This window comes from Syngnathoides biaculeatus, chromosome 17 (genome assembly GCF_019802595.1).
Source record: "Syngnathoides biaculeatus isolate LvHL_M chromosome 17, ASM1980259v1, whole genome shotgun sequence".
Lineage (NCBI taxonomy): Eukaryota > Metazoa > Chordata > Actinopteri > Syngnathiformes > Syngnathidae > Syngnathoides > Syngnathoides biaculeatus.
Genome location: NC_084656.1, coordinates 16,076,909 through 16,094,766, shown reverse-complemented (window position 1 = coordinate 16,094,766; position 17,858 = coordinate 16,076,909). Strand labels below are relative to the sequence as shown.

Sequence of the window (17,858 nt, the reverse complement as noted above, 5' to 3'; positions counted from 1 at the left end):
GCCACACCAGAAATAAAACAGATTGACTCATAGAATAAGTAGCTAGTCTACAGCATTGCAACCAAAGCTGAATTAAAGACAAATCATGTTTCAATGTCCCAAAAAATCTTATGGGAGCAGATAGATGTCAGTCAACAAAATGCTGAGATCACCTTTAGTCAACACAGTCACACATTTGGATCTAAAGAGGGATGTGGATGCAATGTACTGTGAGTTACGATTTTATTTTTTTCCTGAATTGCCCTAAAAATGGCTGCCTACGATCATAAATATTGAAAAGACTTAATACTTTGCAAATGAAATCTTCACCTGCCATCTTAATGCGGCCTTAAGTCCCAAGTTATTCACCACAATAAAAAGGGTGCGGAGAAAACTTTATAACCAAAATGTAGTTTTCAGATAAGCTAAAACCTTACCCAGTGCCTTCACTTTATTCTTTGTCGACTTTTGTAGTCTTTTATATACTTTCGTAAACATTTACATTTTCCCGTAGCCTGTAGCACTTTGGTGCCTTCCACAGGTCAGTCTTGGTACTACCCCTGACGTCTGGGAGGATACTCATTTTGTTGGACATTTCTGTGTTATGCTGGGTTACTCATCTTGAGTACACCACACACTATGAACACAAACACACCAGTTTTATCCCAGTCTGGAATCTGGACAGAAGTAAGTATCTGCGAGCAACAGTATGGTTTCATGCCTAGAAAGAGTACCACAGCTGCATTATTTGCCTTGAGGATGCTCATGGAAAAGTACAGAGAAGGTCAGAAGGGGCTACATTGTATCTTTGTGGATCTAGAGAAAGTCTATGACAGAGTACCAAGAGAGGAACTCTGGTACTGCATGTGCAAGTCTGGTGTGGCGGAGAAATACGTTAGAATAGTACAGGACATGTACGAGGGCAGCAGAACAGCGGTGAGGTGTGCCGTTGGTGTGACAGAAGAATTTAAGGTAGAACTGCATCAGGGATCTGCGCTGAGCCCCTTCCTGTTTGCAGTAGTAATGAATAGGCTGACAGATGAGGTTAGACTGGAATCCCCTTGGACTATGATGTTTGCCAATGATATTGTGATCTGCAGTAAGAGCAGGGAGCAGGTGGAGGAACAATTAGAAAGATGGAGGCATGCACTGGAAAGGAGAGGAATGAAGATTAGCCGAAGTAAAACAGAATACAGTATATCTGCATGAATGTGAGGAGGAGGAGGAGGAGGAGAACTGAAGAAGAGATAGCAAGGGTGGATGACTTCAAATACTTGGTCAGCAATACAGAGCAATGGAGAGTGTGGTAAAGAAGTGAAGAAACGGGTACAAGCGGGGTGGAACAGTTGGCGGAAGGTGTCTGGTGCTCTATGCGACAGAAGAGTTTCCGCTAGGATGAAGGGCAAACTTTATATAACATTGGTGAGGCCGGCCATGATGTACGGATTAGAGACGGTGGAACTGAAGAAACAACAGGAAGCAGAACTGGTGGTAGCAGAAATTAAGACGCTGAGGTTCTCGCTCGGAGGGAACAGGTTGGATAGGATTAGAAATGAGCTCAAAGCCAAAGTTGGATGTTTTGGAGACAAGGTTCGAGAGAGCAGACTTTTATGATTTGGACATGTTCAGAGGCGAGAGAGTGAGTATATTGGTACAAGGGTGCTGAGGATGCAGCTGCCAGGCAAAAGAGCGAGAGGAAGACCAAAGAAAAGGTTGATGGATGTTTTGAGGGAGGACATGAGGACAGTGGGTGTTAGAGAAGAGGATGCACGAGATAGGCTTAGATAGAAAAAGATGACACTGTGGCGACCCCTAGCGGGACAAGCCGAAAGGAAAAGAAGAAGAAGATGGAATCTCATATTAGAAAAAAAACGTTTTAAAAGGTGTGATAAATCGGCAGAATTGGTAACAGAGTAGTTGGCACATCCGCCATAAAGTCGTGGGTCCAAATATGGCTCCTGCCTTTCTGTGTGGCATTTCCATGTTCTCCCACTGGCTGGGTAGGTTTTCTCCAGGTAGTCTGGTTTTCTGCCTCATACCAAAAACGTTCGTAGTCGGTTAATTGAAGACTCTAAATCATTTACAAGTTTGAATGCGAGTGTGTCAATGGCTTTTGGTCCATGTGTGTCCTGCAATTGGCTGGCAACCAGTTCAGTGTGTACTGCGCATCTTGTCTAAAGTCACCCACAACCCTAGTGAGAAGCGGTACAGAGAATAGATGGATGGATCTTCAAAAATCAGTATATGTGTACCCGGTTTCAGTAAAACCAACAACCATATTCTCGTTCTCCATTGCTGTTATTTGCGTATGACATATGACTGATGTGTTCAATGGAGTACTTTTTTCTTTTGTTTTCCCGCAGTAATACTTTGAAATAAGAGAGCCGAATGTCTCAAACTCTAGAAAGTAGATGAGATGAAGTCTGGTGCCATGAGAAGTCTGCTATATACCCAGTTGTGACTCCCCGCAATCAATGTTGAAAAAGGAATGACACATCTCTTAGCGAACACGTCCACATGAATTCAGTGCAGGTGGTCAAGCTAGATTTATTCATAGCAAAAGTGCTGGTCCAGTGAACCCAATACCCTCCTTTAACGCTACCAAAATTGAACACGCTTATGTCATTATTTGGCCACTGGTGAGTTTTCAAAAGACCTCTGAAATATCAGGGCAGAGCATCCCTTTCCCAGGAAATGGGAAACAATGCAAAAGAGCCAACACAATGTCCATGATCAAATTTGGTTCGCGGCAGAAAAAAAGATGGAGACCGGAGGGACACTAAAAACCCAGATGCTTCAGAACATTCAGGGGATTGTTCCAGTGTCTTGAGGCATGAATTTGTTATGGGAGACAAAAGCATCTGCTACAAAAGCCATGACTAAGAAAAGTATGATGTCAGCAGCAGTTTCAGTCTATTTTGTCCTCTCATTAAACTTGTCACCTGATGCCAATTAGAACTGCCAATTACTGTATCTCCGATAATGGATATGAATGCTGTTGCCGAGGAAAGACATAAACGGATGATATAATTCCTGTGAAAACATTAAGAGGTCAGAACAGCAATCCACATATGGCATACAAACATGAACCCTGAGATGCTTTTTTAAGATGACATCAGTGCAATCTGCTTTGTAAATAAAGGCAATGTAAGATTTTGGGTGACTTAATGTCCAAACATTCCACAGCAATCCAGATGGATTTTAAGTCTGATTTGTTTTTCCAGTAGGGGCTGATGTTGGAGCAGAGTTGCGACTTGACTTGATTTTGTTTGCAACAACAGTTTAAAAAAATGTATTATTGACATAAACAGTACTTAGATGGAAGAACCCAAATGTACAATGAGAACAAGTCAGGTTATGGTTGTCAGTCGGTCCATACAAAATAAGCGCCTAAAAGTCATTAGATTTGACTTTCTGATACAGAATGGAATGGAATATCAAAACGTTAATTATTGTTTAGTGAATTTTAATGATTTTACACATGCAATGAATACACCCCCCCAGCCATGTATAAGCTGTATTCACTTATTTCAACGTCATTTATTCAACTCTCAGCTTATCAAAATATGAACAAAACAAAAGTCACATCACTTAGCATGTGTGCATCAGTCTAAACTTGTGAGGTGCAAAGATTAAAAAAATGAAATTAAAAAAAAGTGTCGTGACCCCATTTCCCAAATCATGACTGAAAGAAAATGACATATCCTGTAAAGTCGCATTGTCTGGCACTGTCAGAGGTGGAAATGTTTCCTGACAGACAAGGCGACGACATCTTGTGTGTATTTATTGTGAGCCTTTCTTATCTATTGCGATTTATCACGGCTCTCCATCACTGCTTTGGAGCGCAGTTGAATTCGTCCCCTCAACGCATCCCGGCTTGCTTAACATTCAGAGCGTTTTGCTTCCAGAAAAATAAAGAGCACCATCAAGCCACTTGGACGTAAAAAAAAGAAGGGACAAAGTTCTTAGCAAAGGAAGGCGACTTACCACCCCCGTGTCCTCGCGCTCGGTCTGCGGAGGAGCAGCTCGACTGAGAGGAAGCAGCCACAGAACGGACACCAGCAGCAGCATCTCCGCACATATGCTCCTCGTCCACTCAGAAACTACCGGAGCCGCGTCGAAAAGCAACATCCACGCCACGGGACGGGACGGTGTCTCTCAGGAGCGTACCAAAAAGGAATTAAAACAAACAAAAAAAAATTCCAACAACTCTGAAGCTACCTCACAGTCGAGCGCAAACACATAAAACACATGAAAACAGGTGGCTGAGGGCGGGGAAAAAAAAAAAAAGTTTGCTTTCCGTGAGAATACGAGCTAAGTGGCCATTATGAGAGTTGTGCCCGGCCGCTCCAAGCGGCAAGTGGTCGGAGCTCTCGCGCTTGTGAGAAATGGAAAGCTGCTGCGTGGGCTTGTTTTCGCTCTCTCGAACACCCAGTGGAAGTCACACAAGTGGACTGGGCCGCCTGGATTCAACCAGCCAGAAGAGGAGGCGGAAGGAGGGAGGAGGCGTGAGGGGCGAGGCTTTGGTGCTTGCGGGGGGAGGTCTTTAGTAATTCGAGATTAAATTGGGCAAAAACATATCGGCATCGTACAGACTTGTACATATCGATAAATGACAAATGTCACAAACCTAATCTAGTTTTACAGTTTAATTTCATAAAGTAAAACTCCCATCAGTATTTTATACATATCTATTTTTTATATATATTTCCCCTCGTTAAGTAGTCAGTAAAGTTTTGTGGGTAACAAAATACTTGGTTGGAATTTATATATGTACATTTTTTTAGAAATAAACATTGCATTTGGAAGCTAGCAAGCTATCTAGCGTAAAGGCTATTAGCTACATGAATGACCTGTGGGAATAGCTTGAGCAAGCCAACTTCCTGTTGAGCATGGTAAATTTGGAACAAATGACTCCATAATTTAGCCTAGGATAAGAAAAAAGTCTGCTCCTAACAGTTCAGTCTTTATGTGTCTTTTCAGAGAATGAAGTGGATTGTGTAATGATTAATTGTGGCCAGACAACATGGTGTCACCGTTTTCCCCTGAATGATATAAAAGACGAGCCAAATAAAAAATACAAAGGTATGGGCATATGAATGAAGTTGTAACATTGAAAATTATACCTGGAGGATCCATAAAGCTACCACTGACAGCAGAAAGGTTGGCATTGTTGAGTAATGAGTATTGCTTTTCCTAAGACTGGTACACAGGTAGCATTTTATGCTAACTTAACTTGTTGCGTCTTAGAAGTTGTCTGAAGTATTTTGAGATTGCCTCGTATCCTCTTTCAAATGACTCATCTCTAGTAGTGGCTTTAATGTTATTATTCAGTCATTTTTGTCAACTTTGTTCTGAATTTGTTTCAGAGAAACATTCATAGAGTTAGTCAGCCTTCTCAACGGCAGAAGAGGTGTTTGCACTCTAGCTAATTACTGGCTCTCCTTTCATCACTTTTCTCAGTCTTGCTTTAGCACCAACATAATACATTTTTCTGATAATTATTTTGTGAATTTGGACCTGCAACTCTGATTTCTAAGAAGCTAAGAGGCTGAGTTACCAGAACCACAAATTTTATTCTGAGAAAAGTTTTTTGACCCAACAACAGAGTAATTTATGACTCTCTTGAGGTGACATGGGTGGTTGGGGTGGGGGGGGGGAGGAATTGTGAGGCAGCGTTATTTTCTTAGAAGACAAACTCAGGAAATCGCACTTTTATCAGAAAATTTTCTGTGACTTGGCAGATAAATAGCTATAGATTTAAATAATGCCTTGCTCTGATCCACATGTATATACAATTGTCTCGGGAGTTATTTGATCAAAGAACTGCTATATAAATATTTTAAATTACTCCATTCTGAGCATATTTCTACACGCTGCTCTGAATTTTTGACAAAATCAGTTTCTGTTAGGCCATTGCTTGTGGTTTCGTTTTTCTTGCTACACTTTTCCATCATGGAGTCGTGTCAGCAATGAAACAAGAAGACTCCCTGCTGAGTTCGTCTTTCCTACTTTCCCCAAAGAGCTCCAGACAAAACTTGATAAAGAAGCAAGTCAAAAAACATCCGGAGTGAGTGAGGATCTTTTGAATTCTCTGAAGCAGTGATGGAGTACCAGTGTATTATCTGTATTAAAAATGGCGCGCACCAAGAAGCTGTTCAACGTGGATGCAATGATAATGTCAGATACTGGATTATTATATTTTTTTTGGGGGGGGGGCAATATTCGGAACAATCACTATTACGACCATAATACATCAATGTTTGGCAACAATAGTTGGACCTTCCATGATTTTGGGTAGCTCAGTTACGATCGGGTCCTTGATGTGTACCATGTTAATGATCAAATGTCTATCTGTATATGTGACTCAAATATCTGACCATCCACTGGTTCTCGCACCTTATGTGATAGTTAAGTGAAAGGATTTACCTATTGTCAAATGGGGTCTTTGGCCCAAAATAGTCAACTTTATCCCTCTGAGGTTTTATTTTTCTTTTTTTGGGGGTTAGAGCAAGTGAAGGTTGTACAATGTTAATAATCTGTGACGTGTTAAGGTTATAGTAAGTCTCATGTTTAAAGTTTAAGGTTAATGAATTGAAATTTTAAATTGCATTTTCTTCTATTTTATGTTTGACTCGAGTACAGGTTTGGCCGAACTTGTACCTTTGATGGTTCAATGGCTTGTCACTGGGGCAGTACCCTTAAGGTACCCCTTAACCAGACTACATATTGCGACCTAAGGTCAACCATCCATCCATTTTCTGAGCTGCTCATCCTCACAATGGTTAAAGGAGTGCTGAAGCAGCTATCAGGAGGCGGGGTACACCCTAAACTGGTTGTCAGTCAGTCAGTCGCAAGGCACATAGGGACAAACAACGGTTGCTTTCGCAATCACACCTAAGGGCAATTTAGAGTCTCCAATTAATGCATGTGTTTGGGATGTGGGAGGAAACCGGAGTGTCCAGAGAAAACCCACACAGGTACGGGGAGAACATGCAATCTCCAGACAAGCGGGGGCGTGATTTTAACCCCGGTTCCAATGCGCTAACCATCCACTGACCTCAGGTCATTTAGTACCTTTTTTGAGAGAGTGTAACATGCTAACATATTCTTACTAATCCTGATAAATAGGACTTCTGAGTTACATAAACCAGACCAATTAAATCTCAATATCAAAGTCTTAAAGTCCGTAAATTGAAAATGTGAAAAATCTGCCATATTTTTGTGTTGCTTTTCCTTTGGCAATTAGAGAACAACTCATGAGACAGATCTGAATGGATCCTGTCAATTTCCTGAATTCTCAGGATGCCCAGTTCTTGAGTGAATTTTGATACAGTCTGACAAATATGAGACTCGAGACTCCCTTACCTTGTTTTGAAAATTATTGCATCCATCATGCCAGAAAGACATCATCATCCAACTCATTATCTCTGTGGAATTCTGTGTCATGATGTAAAAGCGTCACGGATATGAAAATACCCTGCTTTATTGGGTTTTGTGGAAATGGCACAGGTGAGTAAAATTTAAATGGTAAATTTTCTGTTATAGCGCTGATGTGCCAATTTTTTTTTTTTTTTATTAAAATGGATGAAGCTGAGCCAAGTATTGAATATGAATGCACCTTTCTGACCCATAAGTACCACTGTATTATCAGTGGTGGTCAGGAATGGAAAACTAAAAGGTCTTGAGTAGGTACTGGAAGAAACCACATCTCTGTTCATTAACATACAAAATGCAGTCTATCCATTCCCTGTACCACTTGTCCCCATTAAGGTCGTGGGTGAGTTGGAGCCCTGCCTTGCTGATTTTGGGAAAGAAGTGCAAAACATAATCATCCATACAATTATCCATTTAGAAAAGAAACAAAGAACAGGCAGAGCTATCCCCATTGCATTTTTACATTACCAATAAAAATTATCGCTGATTTTTTAAGGACTCAGAATTTGGAGCGGATTATTCATAAACATTATAGACCATTTAAGATCGCAACGCAGGGTCCCAATGACAACAATAACCATGCCCCTTGTAGTCAGTGTGGCATCAAATTCATTTGAAGATGGACTTTGTGATGCACTTCGACTTCACGTTTAATCTCTTTGAGGTCACTGAACAAAGCGACTGAAAGGTTGCTGAGTCTGTTCTTGTGACCATTTTTAATCCCAAGAATTTTGGTTGACATTTTAAAATAAAAAGGCACTCATTGGGGCCTCGTAAGACTTGACAATTACAATGTTCTCTACCAGCGAGGCTGCTTTATCTTCGAATGAGCTGAGGGACAGGCTCTTGAAAAGATTTAAAGAGAAGACAGTGCAGAAAATGATCCGAACCCAATTATGCAGTCAACTTATCAGGGAGTTAAAACCTGTACCATTCACGAGTGAACCGACTCTCTGGCCGGTCTCTGTAAAATCACACTCTATTTTGGTGCCAGCTTGTAACGTCATTGTTGCCAATCATCTTCACTGCTTAGGGTACGACTATACATTTTCAGTGTTCTGTCCCGAAAGTAACCTGTGCACAGGGAAGATTTTTTGGAAAGAAGACATTCTTCAGCTTCTTGAAATCAGTCCATACTCGCTGCTTTCCAGATCTCTGCTTTTCGATGAAGAAAGTAATAATCAAGGGTTTTTAATCAAGCTTCTAACATATGTAACACAACATCATGCACCTCGTCTTTGCCACGATGCTTCAACTCAGACAGCCGGAATTGGAAATAGTGGTGAGTCTCTCGCTCAAAAGATGAAAATGATGCAAAAGGAAGATAATAATGGCAGTGAAGATGAAAAGGTTTTATCCCAAATGAAACTGGAGGGATATAGAAGGGACACTGAAACACAGACGCAAATGGATGTTAATGTAAAAACGCACTATTTCGAAGATGTTGAAATTGCCAAGCAGAGGTTGGAAATAAAGATGCAGTTTCAAAAGGAATTTGATAAAGTGAGACAAGAACTGGAGATGACCTATGGTATTAAGACAAAGGCATTAAGTTCCAAGGAAAATAACAGTATAGATCGATTAAAAAAAGAACAAGAGACTAAGGAAAACAATGTCTTGCTCCAGAGACAACAATTGCTGAAGGAAATGGAAAAACTGCTACAGCAAGAAAATGAGCTGAGGATGCAAATGGAGGCATTTAAAGAGATTTGTAAAATACACGAAGAGAAGGTCAAAACCACCATGGAATTGTTGAGAACAGAGCTGGTGATAAAAACAATGGAAGACACATATGACCAGATGGTCCAGAAAGAACTCTCCAAATACGAATTAGAGGCAAAGGATGAATACGTCAAGAGAACAGATGAACTCATGGAAAGCAAGCACAGAGGGGATCTGGAAACCATACGTGTCCACACTGAGTTGGCTGTAATTAGTATGAAACCAGAAGATCTCTGCAAAATCAGCTTAGAGGTGAAACAGCTGCAGGATGAATTGAAGCCCTCACAGCAGATGACCTCTGTGCTGAATCAAGAGAAGAAGCTACTATGGAATAAACTTGATAGCATGAATGACTATCCCAGATTAAAAAGTGAGAAAGCTATGTTGGAGGAGCGAGTGCAGCTTCTCGATACACACTTGGAGTATTTGAAGGTGGAGAACCAGCGGATGTGTGCAGACTTGGATAAGCCCCCTCAAGAACAACTGGCTTTGCAGTCAGAGCTACGGAGGCTGAAAACTGAACACCAGATGGAAAAAGAAGCATTTAACAACCAGAAGCAAGTTCTGCAGGAACAGGTGTTGAATAAGGTGGAGCAATGTGGTCAGCTCAAGCTCCAACTTACAGAATGTGAGGAGAAGTTACAGTGGCTCACTGGTCATGTTGAAGACCTAAAGAAACGTCTCCATCAAAATCAAGAATTCAAAAGATGTCTCCGGGCCATTTCCAAGTCTAACAAGGAGGTTCTCTCCAGAAAGCATGTGAACCAAACTCCGCAGATAGGCACAACTTGTTTTATTTTGCAAAAGCATGAGTCATGTGGAAATCCCAACAAGGAGCTGGGGATTGAACCCAGCGTTTGGATTCTACAGCTGCAGAAGGAAGCTGAGGCACTCCAGGAAGCTTACAGAAACTGTCTGGCGCGTTGCCCTGCACATCAGAAAGACTCTTGTGAACCAACACATATTCCTCTCTCCCCACAGTTCGACCTGAGCAGTCAACCTCAGTTCTTGAGTGGAGCATTCTCTACTGAAACCAGAGACACCAGAACAGTCGTACAAACTGCTCAAACAAGACCAACGTTTTCACGAGACCAAGATCGGTCTTCTGTAATGACCACAAATGATCGTCACATCTCATCGAATGAACTGAGACGATTTACAGATCAGCCTTCTCTGTTTGTCAAAAATCTTACCTCCACTCTGTACTCTCCCCAAAGGGAAACACTTCAAAGACAGATTACAGAGGTAGTTAGGCCATTTGACAGTATGTTCCCATGGATACCTGCAAAAAGCTGCCCAATCTATTTAGTCTTCAGCACAAAAGCACCACACATGACAAACAAAGTGCAGCAAATCCACAGCTTGTCATCTCTGGCTCCGACAATTCCCAGCACTCTAAAATGAAAGTGGACCTCAGTGAGATTTGGCAAGAATTGCCTCTTCTGGATACCAACCTCTCTTTCACTGAGGAGGCCCTCCAGGGCCCCTCTGTCATCCCAAACCAGAAATCCTCTGCCTTTGACACGGAGTATAGTTTCCTCTCGCGACCTCATTCTCTCACTGTCAGGGACGAACCTGCTCTGGATAAACATTCTGTACACCACTTGAAGCTCCCCTAGCAAGACAAAGGATCAAGGACGTATTTCAAAATAAGCTCTTTTGTCATCTTTCCTTTTAACTATGTGTTCAATCTTTTTGATTTTCAGGAAAATCTTCTTTGCAACACTCAGCCCAAGTGATACTGTATTCACAAGATGTGGCAAGTGACAGTCTATAAAATCTGAAAAGATAAATGTTAAGGAACAAAAGACTGCCGTTTAGATTTTTCTAGCTCACCAAAATATTACAAAACCTCCCCTAGACTGATTACACTACATATTCAACTTCATTAGCACGTACACACAATGTGCCGAATTGTAGACGATAAGACAACTCGTCAGGTTAAGTTCAGCTGTACAAACCTATACAAGAGTTATGTCGTAGTTTTTAAGGGTAGATTTATTGTCCCGTTCCCGTACTTGTTACCTTGTGTATCTGTACTTAACCAGTTTCTTTTAACAATAAATAAGCTGCCATATTAGGTTAATACAACCTAAACAATTATTTCATTGCCTCTGTGACATTCATTAATTTGGAAAGATATATCACATATTCTATAAGATGACTGTGGACCCCATACCCCCCAAAAAAATTGATCAACTAATCAATCTCTTTCTTTCATTGGTTTATCTCTGTTCAAAGCATCTGTTTGAGTTCCCATCTGTGTATTTTTGCAGGTCTTGACAGTACACGCTCGAATATGGTCATGACAGCACTTGAGTGGTAGTACACAAGGGGCTCTCCCACGGATACGATGAATGCCTTTATAAACATCTTGTTTAAAGATGTGATACATTATATGCACGGCTGGGATGACAGAAGACGCACGGAGGTTTCCAAAATAAAAGAAAGCGGGTGTGACTTTTGGTCAAGTTAGTGTCGTGTGTGAGGCTACTTCTGGGATAATAATGGAAAAACATGATAGAGTAGAGGAATTCAAACCTAGGACTTCATGACTGTGAAGTCTACTGCAATCCACTTCACCAGTTTGTTGCCATCTGGCTTATTGGATACATGAACAGACAATGCAAAAAGTGTACAGGAATAACTCGTGAATTCAAGTTGGGTAATGTTATTATTATTATTTATTTTTTTGTAAACTCAAGACCTCATGCTGTCCAAACTAGGGGAAACCCTTATTGGCCAAAAGTAAATGGAGCAACAGTTTAATTTGTTGTATATCATTTCTACCACTGACAATGCTTTGGAAGATAAAAACAGACATAGTTCTATGACTGACCTGAAACCATTTAATTCTCACAGTATCCTGAGCAAAAATCACCAAAACAGTCTCATCAACATTTGTGTGCGGTTTAATAACAACAAATCCATTAGCCTGACAATAGCCCTACTGCCAGTCCATTTCCTCTCCCTTTTTCACTTACTGAGACAAAGTACCACAATTGTGTTGAAGATTTCTGTTTATACTTTGCCCAAGAGTCTCTTTACATCGAGATTTGACATTGCTCAATTTCCGGTGTAGATTCCATTCTTATTCAGAGCGACCACAATAAAGATGCGTTCGTGCTTTCCGATGCTGTGACAAATTCCATTTTTTATCATCATCTAGGTTTTTACTCTTGGCCATCACTGGTGCTTTACTGTGGTTGTATCAACAGAAGTGAAGTGAACCTTTAATCCAACGTAAGTAATTTTAAGTATATTAATCAGACAACTGTTATTAGATTGTTATTACACTGCCAGCAAGCACAACTCTGCTAACTTTGTTGTCTGTTTATGACTTACTCTTTGCACTTTCTATGTCTCTGGTAGCGCAAAATCTGGATTGATTTTCATTACTATTGGCTTCTTGATGCGTGACACAACTGAGTTCCACACAGGGATTTGTTTGAACATGAACATGAAATTCATGCCTCTTAATTTTATTTGGCTCATAATGCCCCCGAATTCGTAAATTTCATAGCTGTGCATTGATGCATTGCATCTTTGGAATTGCATGTCGATAAATAAATAAGCACATGGTAATGATTGCCCCATGGAGCTCAAATGCTGCAAGGAAATAAGCCATTTTTTTAATTACGTTACAAATGACACCCATGTTCAAGTCGCAGCTCTGTCCAACTGCACCCTCAATAATTCCGAGACCTTCTAACATCTGTGAAATGCATATTGATCTCAACATTGGGTTGTGAACAATGGCAATGCTGTCGTTAGAGTTTGGATCAAAGACGAGCTAAATAAGATTAATGAAATCGGATATGCTGTATAAGAAATATGTACGGTATGTTAAGCACACAGGATGTACAAGTACAAACCGAGATCCTACTTCGGCATCTTACAGTGCACCACTAAAGCTGTAAAGTCATATAGTTCAGTATTTTATCATTCATTTTGCGAAAAATATGCTGTTGTCAGCAAGTACTCGAGTGATACCTCACTTCACCCTGCAGCAAAGCATTAAGAGGTTCATGTTTTTTTTTTCTTTTTTGTATTTTAGCCTCACCAGGGGTGTAAAAAGAAGAACAATAGGAAGTTTCACCAAAAGCCTGAGCTTTCTCTGATGCCACCACAGCTCAACAAAGAATTACATGTCAAGTCGAGTTTAATTGTATAACCCTTAATTACAAGAGTCTCGGAGGGCCTTACAGGCCCATCGTTGACAATGATTGACGACATCCCCCAATCTAAATCCACCAGTCGGGCAAGGGACATGTCATTTGAACAAGGCAGAGCAATTGACAAAACAGGGTAATATGCTATAATCATGATTGCGGCCTTCTTTGAAAAGATCACCTGATGCTACGTTCTTGGAAAGAGACCAACGGGGGCCGTAATTTACATTTCAACAGTTAGGTTGATTAAAATATTGACGCGGAGGAGATTCGTGCATAGCTACATGATCCCTGCCTAATTAATTCAGGAGATAATAAATGTAAGGCAGCATTAATCCTGGTGATGGCAGATGTAGCCTAAAGGCTAGCATGAATAACTTCCAACGAGTGCATGGTTCTTTTGGCGACTGATGCTGTTTGATTTACAATCTGTTAAGCTATGAATGGTTTATGATATATTTCCTTGTTATCTTATTGAGAAGGCCACGATCGCCTGAGCTTGACCTTTTTCTTTGCTCTTTTGACGCAAAATTGGGTAGCGTACAGGAGAGCTGACGTTAGCAAGCGTTCGCCGATTTTGGTGGCAAGCATGTCGAAAGTTCAAGGCTAATATAAGAAGTTATAGTTTTAGCACACTATTCATTTTTATTCACACAGCATAATACTCGGAATTTTTGCGTCATTTAATAGTTATGCAAGATTTTTTGACATGTCTGATTTAGAAGAAAATGATTTTCTTGGAGTTGTCATGTTACGCGCTGGATTGACATCAAAGATCTTACCGAATTAGCCTCTTAATTGCCTCATTTGTATTAACTTAGAATGCCCTAAATAGAAATGATTATCTCTAACCTTGAAACCAGACATTTAAAAAAAAAAACTCAGTTGACTAAATTTGCCCCCAAAAAATGGAGACGTCTGCTTTTGAGTTTGAACCCTTCATTTCTTCTTTGAGTTTAACGACAGGAGCTTCTCTGGAATCTATGTTTAATCAGACCGGAGGACAAACCTGATACTCCTCGTTCTCAGTGAGAATTCTTGATTGAAAGTGAACCCCGCAAACTTAGCCTGAGGCCCGTGTACATCTCAGACTCAGACTCTCATCTTTGAACTTTCAGCCTCAGCCATCACACATGATGCTCAAGTATATAAATGAATAAAAATGGCCGGTTGAGACATTACTTTGCTTCACCGGAATGTTGTTTTCATGCATCCCTTTATACGTGAGGCTACCTCCACAGTCCAGTGGTGCTGCGGCCATGACAGAAAATAAATTGGTGTGCCACAGGGAATGCGGCCAAGTAATGCATCATGGAAGTACTGTTTGGATCATTCTGGCATTTTGCTCTCAATCCCAACTACTCATGTATACACCAAATACAACCGGCGTTTGGAAGCCATTCAGCACACAAATGCGCGTTACTTGCAAATGAGCTGTCATTCAAAAGAGAAACAAACAAAATAGTCAGCGCAACAAAAATCAGAATCTTCTTTATTTTGACAAGTATGTAAAAAAAAAATCAAATTAAAGGAATTTGACTTTGATAGTTGGAGCCGCTCTAGGACGACAACAGAGTCAATTGAGAGAATACTTTTGAGACATAAAGTTTGGAGCTCTCCTAGAAAATGTATCAATAAATGCAAACGTATTTTCTAATCCACCTCATTAGGGTCGCAGATGAGTTGGAGCCTGTGCTATCTGACATTTTGGTGAGCGGATACCCTGAACAAGTCGCCGACCAATCGGAGAACAGGTATGGACAAACAGCCATTCACGCGGATTCACAGCTATGGACGTATGTACGGTATGTAGAGTATACACCAGATGCTGTACTGGAGAAGCTCAACTAGGGTGATTTATGGAGGTTATTTTGCAAACTTTTCTAACTTTACTCACCCTCAGGAATAAGGGAGGGCCGATGATTAGCTCTGAGGGAAGAGTAGTGAATGTCGACAAATGAGCAGAAAGTTTCAGAACCGAGGCAGAACATGAGTGTGCCCTCTCTCAAGCAATCTATCTGAGCAGACATTGGATCACAGGACGTGTTTTTTTTCTCACGAGCCACATCGAGGACACACAGTGTGGCTTTGACAACCATCATGAAATGAACCAAATGAAAACACAATTTTCCCATTTCCTCTCCGTGATTTTGAGTATGCTACACCAATAACTGTAACTCATTCATTTTTGACACCCACATAAATATGACCTTCACTACTAAGTCTTCAGAAAACACCGCTTGTCACACCTGCACGTACTGCTTGTCAGGGCGGTATCTTCTTCTTTTGGCTTGTCTCGCTAGGGGTCGCCACAGCGTGTCATCTTTTTCCGTCCAAGCCTATCTCGTGCATCTTCCTCTCTAACACCCACTGTCCTCATGTCCTCCCTCACAAGATCCATCAAACTTTTCTTTGGTCCTCCTCTCTCTCGTTTGCCTGGCAACTCCATCCTCAGCACCCTTCTACCAATATACTCACTCTCTCGCCTCTGGACATGTCCAAACCATCAAAGTCTGCTCCCTCTAACCTTGTCTCCAAAACATCCAACTTTGGCTGTCCCTCTAATGAGCTCATTTTTAATCCTATCCAACCTGCTCAGTCCGAGCGAGAACCTCAGCCTCTTCATTTCTGCTATCTCCAGTTCTACTTCCTGTTATTTCTTCAGTGCCACCGTCTCTAATCTGTACATCATGGCCGGTCTCACAATTGTTTTATAAACTTTGCCCTGCATCCTAGTGGAGACTCTTCTTTCACATAGAACACCAGACACCATCCGCCAACTGTTCCATCCCGCTTGGACCCGTTTCTTCACTTCCTTACCACACTCACTATTGCTCTGTATTGTTGACCCCAAGTATTTGAAGTTGTCCACCTTTGCTATCTCTTCTCCCTGTAGCCTCACTCATTCCCCCTCCACCCCTATCATTCACGCACATATATTCTGTTTTACTTCATTCCTCTCCTTTCCAGTGCATACCTCCATCTTTCTAATTGTTCCTCTGCATGCTCCCTGCTTTCACTGCATATCACAATATCATCTGCGAACATCATGGTCCAAGGGGATTCCAGTCTTACTGCATCTGTCAGCCTATCCATTACCACAGCGAACAGGAAGGGCCTCAGAACAGATCCCTGATGCAATCCTACCTTCACTTTAAATTTTTCTGTTACACCTACGGCACACCTGACTTCCGCATGCAGTACCACAGTTCCTCTCTTGGTACTCTGTCATAGACTTTCTCTAGATCCACAAAAACACTATGTGGCTTCTTCTGACCTTCTCTGTACTTTTCAATTAACATCCTCAAGGCAAATAATGCATCTGTGGGGCTCTTTCTCGGCATGAAACCAACTGTAATATTCTGTGATAGCCGCTTTGGCAAATCTTAAAAGTGGGCGTTAACAGGCACCGTGCTGTCACACCCACACAATTTGTAATCTTCAACCCAACAAAAATGCTTTTGAGTACCCAGAGAAAATCCACACAAGGATTGGGAGAACATGCAACTCTGCACTGGAATGCCAGGAAGCCTAGATTTGAACCCCAAACCTCAAAACTGGGAGGCAGATGTCCAGTACATTTCCACACAGTGTTCTATTTCTTAAAACATGTATTTTAAAAATCCTCAGCAAATTGTACAATATTCCTATAAACAAAATAGCATGTCCTTTCTGGACATTTTTAGTCATGAGCAGAACATTGACCATGTAGCATGTAACATGCATTAAAGCAAGTGATCATCCAAGCTGTTTTTAATTAAAAGGATGATTTAAAGATGAAAACCGGAGCACAATAGGGTACGTTCCCTTTTTTTTTTGTGTGTGCGTGTGTGTGATTACTAATTCATAGGAACACAGATCAGATGAACGTTCTCTGCTTTGAGATTTAAAAATATTCAATTCATCCCTTTGATTCCTCTATTAAATTACCATTAATGGAACCATCCGAGCGGAAGTAAACAAACTTCACAGCATTTTCCCGCTGTTTCCAAAGCAGACACACTTCACAGCTCATTTGCCGCTTATCCCTCACGGTGAAGATTGCAACTAAGCAAGTTCCTTTTTTTTTTCCTTTCTTTATATTTATTTTTTTGACTGAAGAAGTCCCATTTGAGAAAGTGCACATACAGTAAGAAGCAAGTGATAAGCTCCTGGAACCCAGAGAGTCCTTATTTTTTACTTTGAGTTTGAAATACTGTACTGTAGATCTTTTGTGAGCCCGGTGCTGGAACTTTTCTGACGCACCTTGAATATTCCTTTTTGAAACTCTGCCGCAAATTCAGCCCTTTTATCAGTACGTGGGGAGCCCACTTTCATTCGTAATGAGCAAACTTATCACATCGATTTCATTTAATCTTCCACTAACTGAAACACGAATTTAATTTTGATTGTTTCAAGAGCAGCTTTTACGACAAAAAACTTATTCAGTTCTATGAAAGAGTTGAAAGCTTTCTAGGAAACCATATGTGGAGTATATCAGTGATTCCCAAACAGTGTTTTGGGGTATATTAGTGTGCCGCGAAGGCTCTTCAGGTGTGCCGTGGGAAG

At 41.0% G+C, this 17,858-nt stretch overlaps 2 protein-coding genes and 1 long non-coding RNA gene across 3 annotated transcripts in view; 2 read left to right on the top strand and 1 right to left on the bottom strand.

Moving 5' to 3' along the window:
* Positions 1-4,468, bottom strand: part of LOC133515318 (matrix metalloproteinase-17-like) — a 57,226-nt gene extending 52,758 nt beyond the window's left edge. The window contains exon 1 of the mRNA XM_061847776.1: positions 3,967-4,468. Coding sequence (XP_061703760.1) covers positions 3,967-4,110 — 144 coding nt within the window. The 5' untranslated portion in view covers positions 4,111-4,468. The remainder of the gene's footprint in view (positions 1-3,966) is intronic.
* Positions 4,469-4,655: 187 nt separating this feature from the next.
* Positions 4,656-17,858, top strand: part of LOC133490399 (uncharacterized) — a 32,450-nt gene continuing 19,247 nt past the window's right edge. The window contains exons 1-3 of the long non-coding RNA XR_009792196.1: positions 4,656-4,874; positions 4,963-5,064; positions 14,981-15,064. This is a non-coding gene — a long non-coding RNA (uncharacterized LOC133490399). The remainder of the gene's footprint in view (positions 4,875-4,962; positions 5,065-14,980; positions 15,065-17,858) is intronic.
* Positions 8,481-10,169, top strand: LOC133490702 (centriole and centriolar satellite protein ofd1-like). Its single transcript, XM_061801102.1, has 2 exons — positions 8,481-10,051; positions 10,120-10,169. The coding sequence occupies exons 1-2, from the start codon at positions 8,719-8,721 to the stop codon at positions 10,167-10,169; spliced, it is 1,383 nt and encodes a 460-aa protein (XP_061657086.1). The 5' UTR covers positions 8,481-8,718.

Excerpts from the sequence above, each read along its gene's own strand:
- LOC133490702 (XM_061801102.1), top strand. The coding sequence starts at position 8,719 with ATGAAAATGATGCAAAAGGAAGATAATAATGGCAGTGAAGATGAAAAG. Across the intron at positions 10,052-10,119 it reads CCAGGAAGCTTACAGAAACT|TTCGACCTGAGCAGTCAACC; the intron begins GTCTGGCGCGTT and ends CTCTCCCCACAG.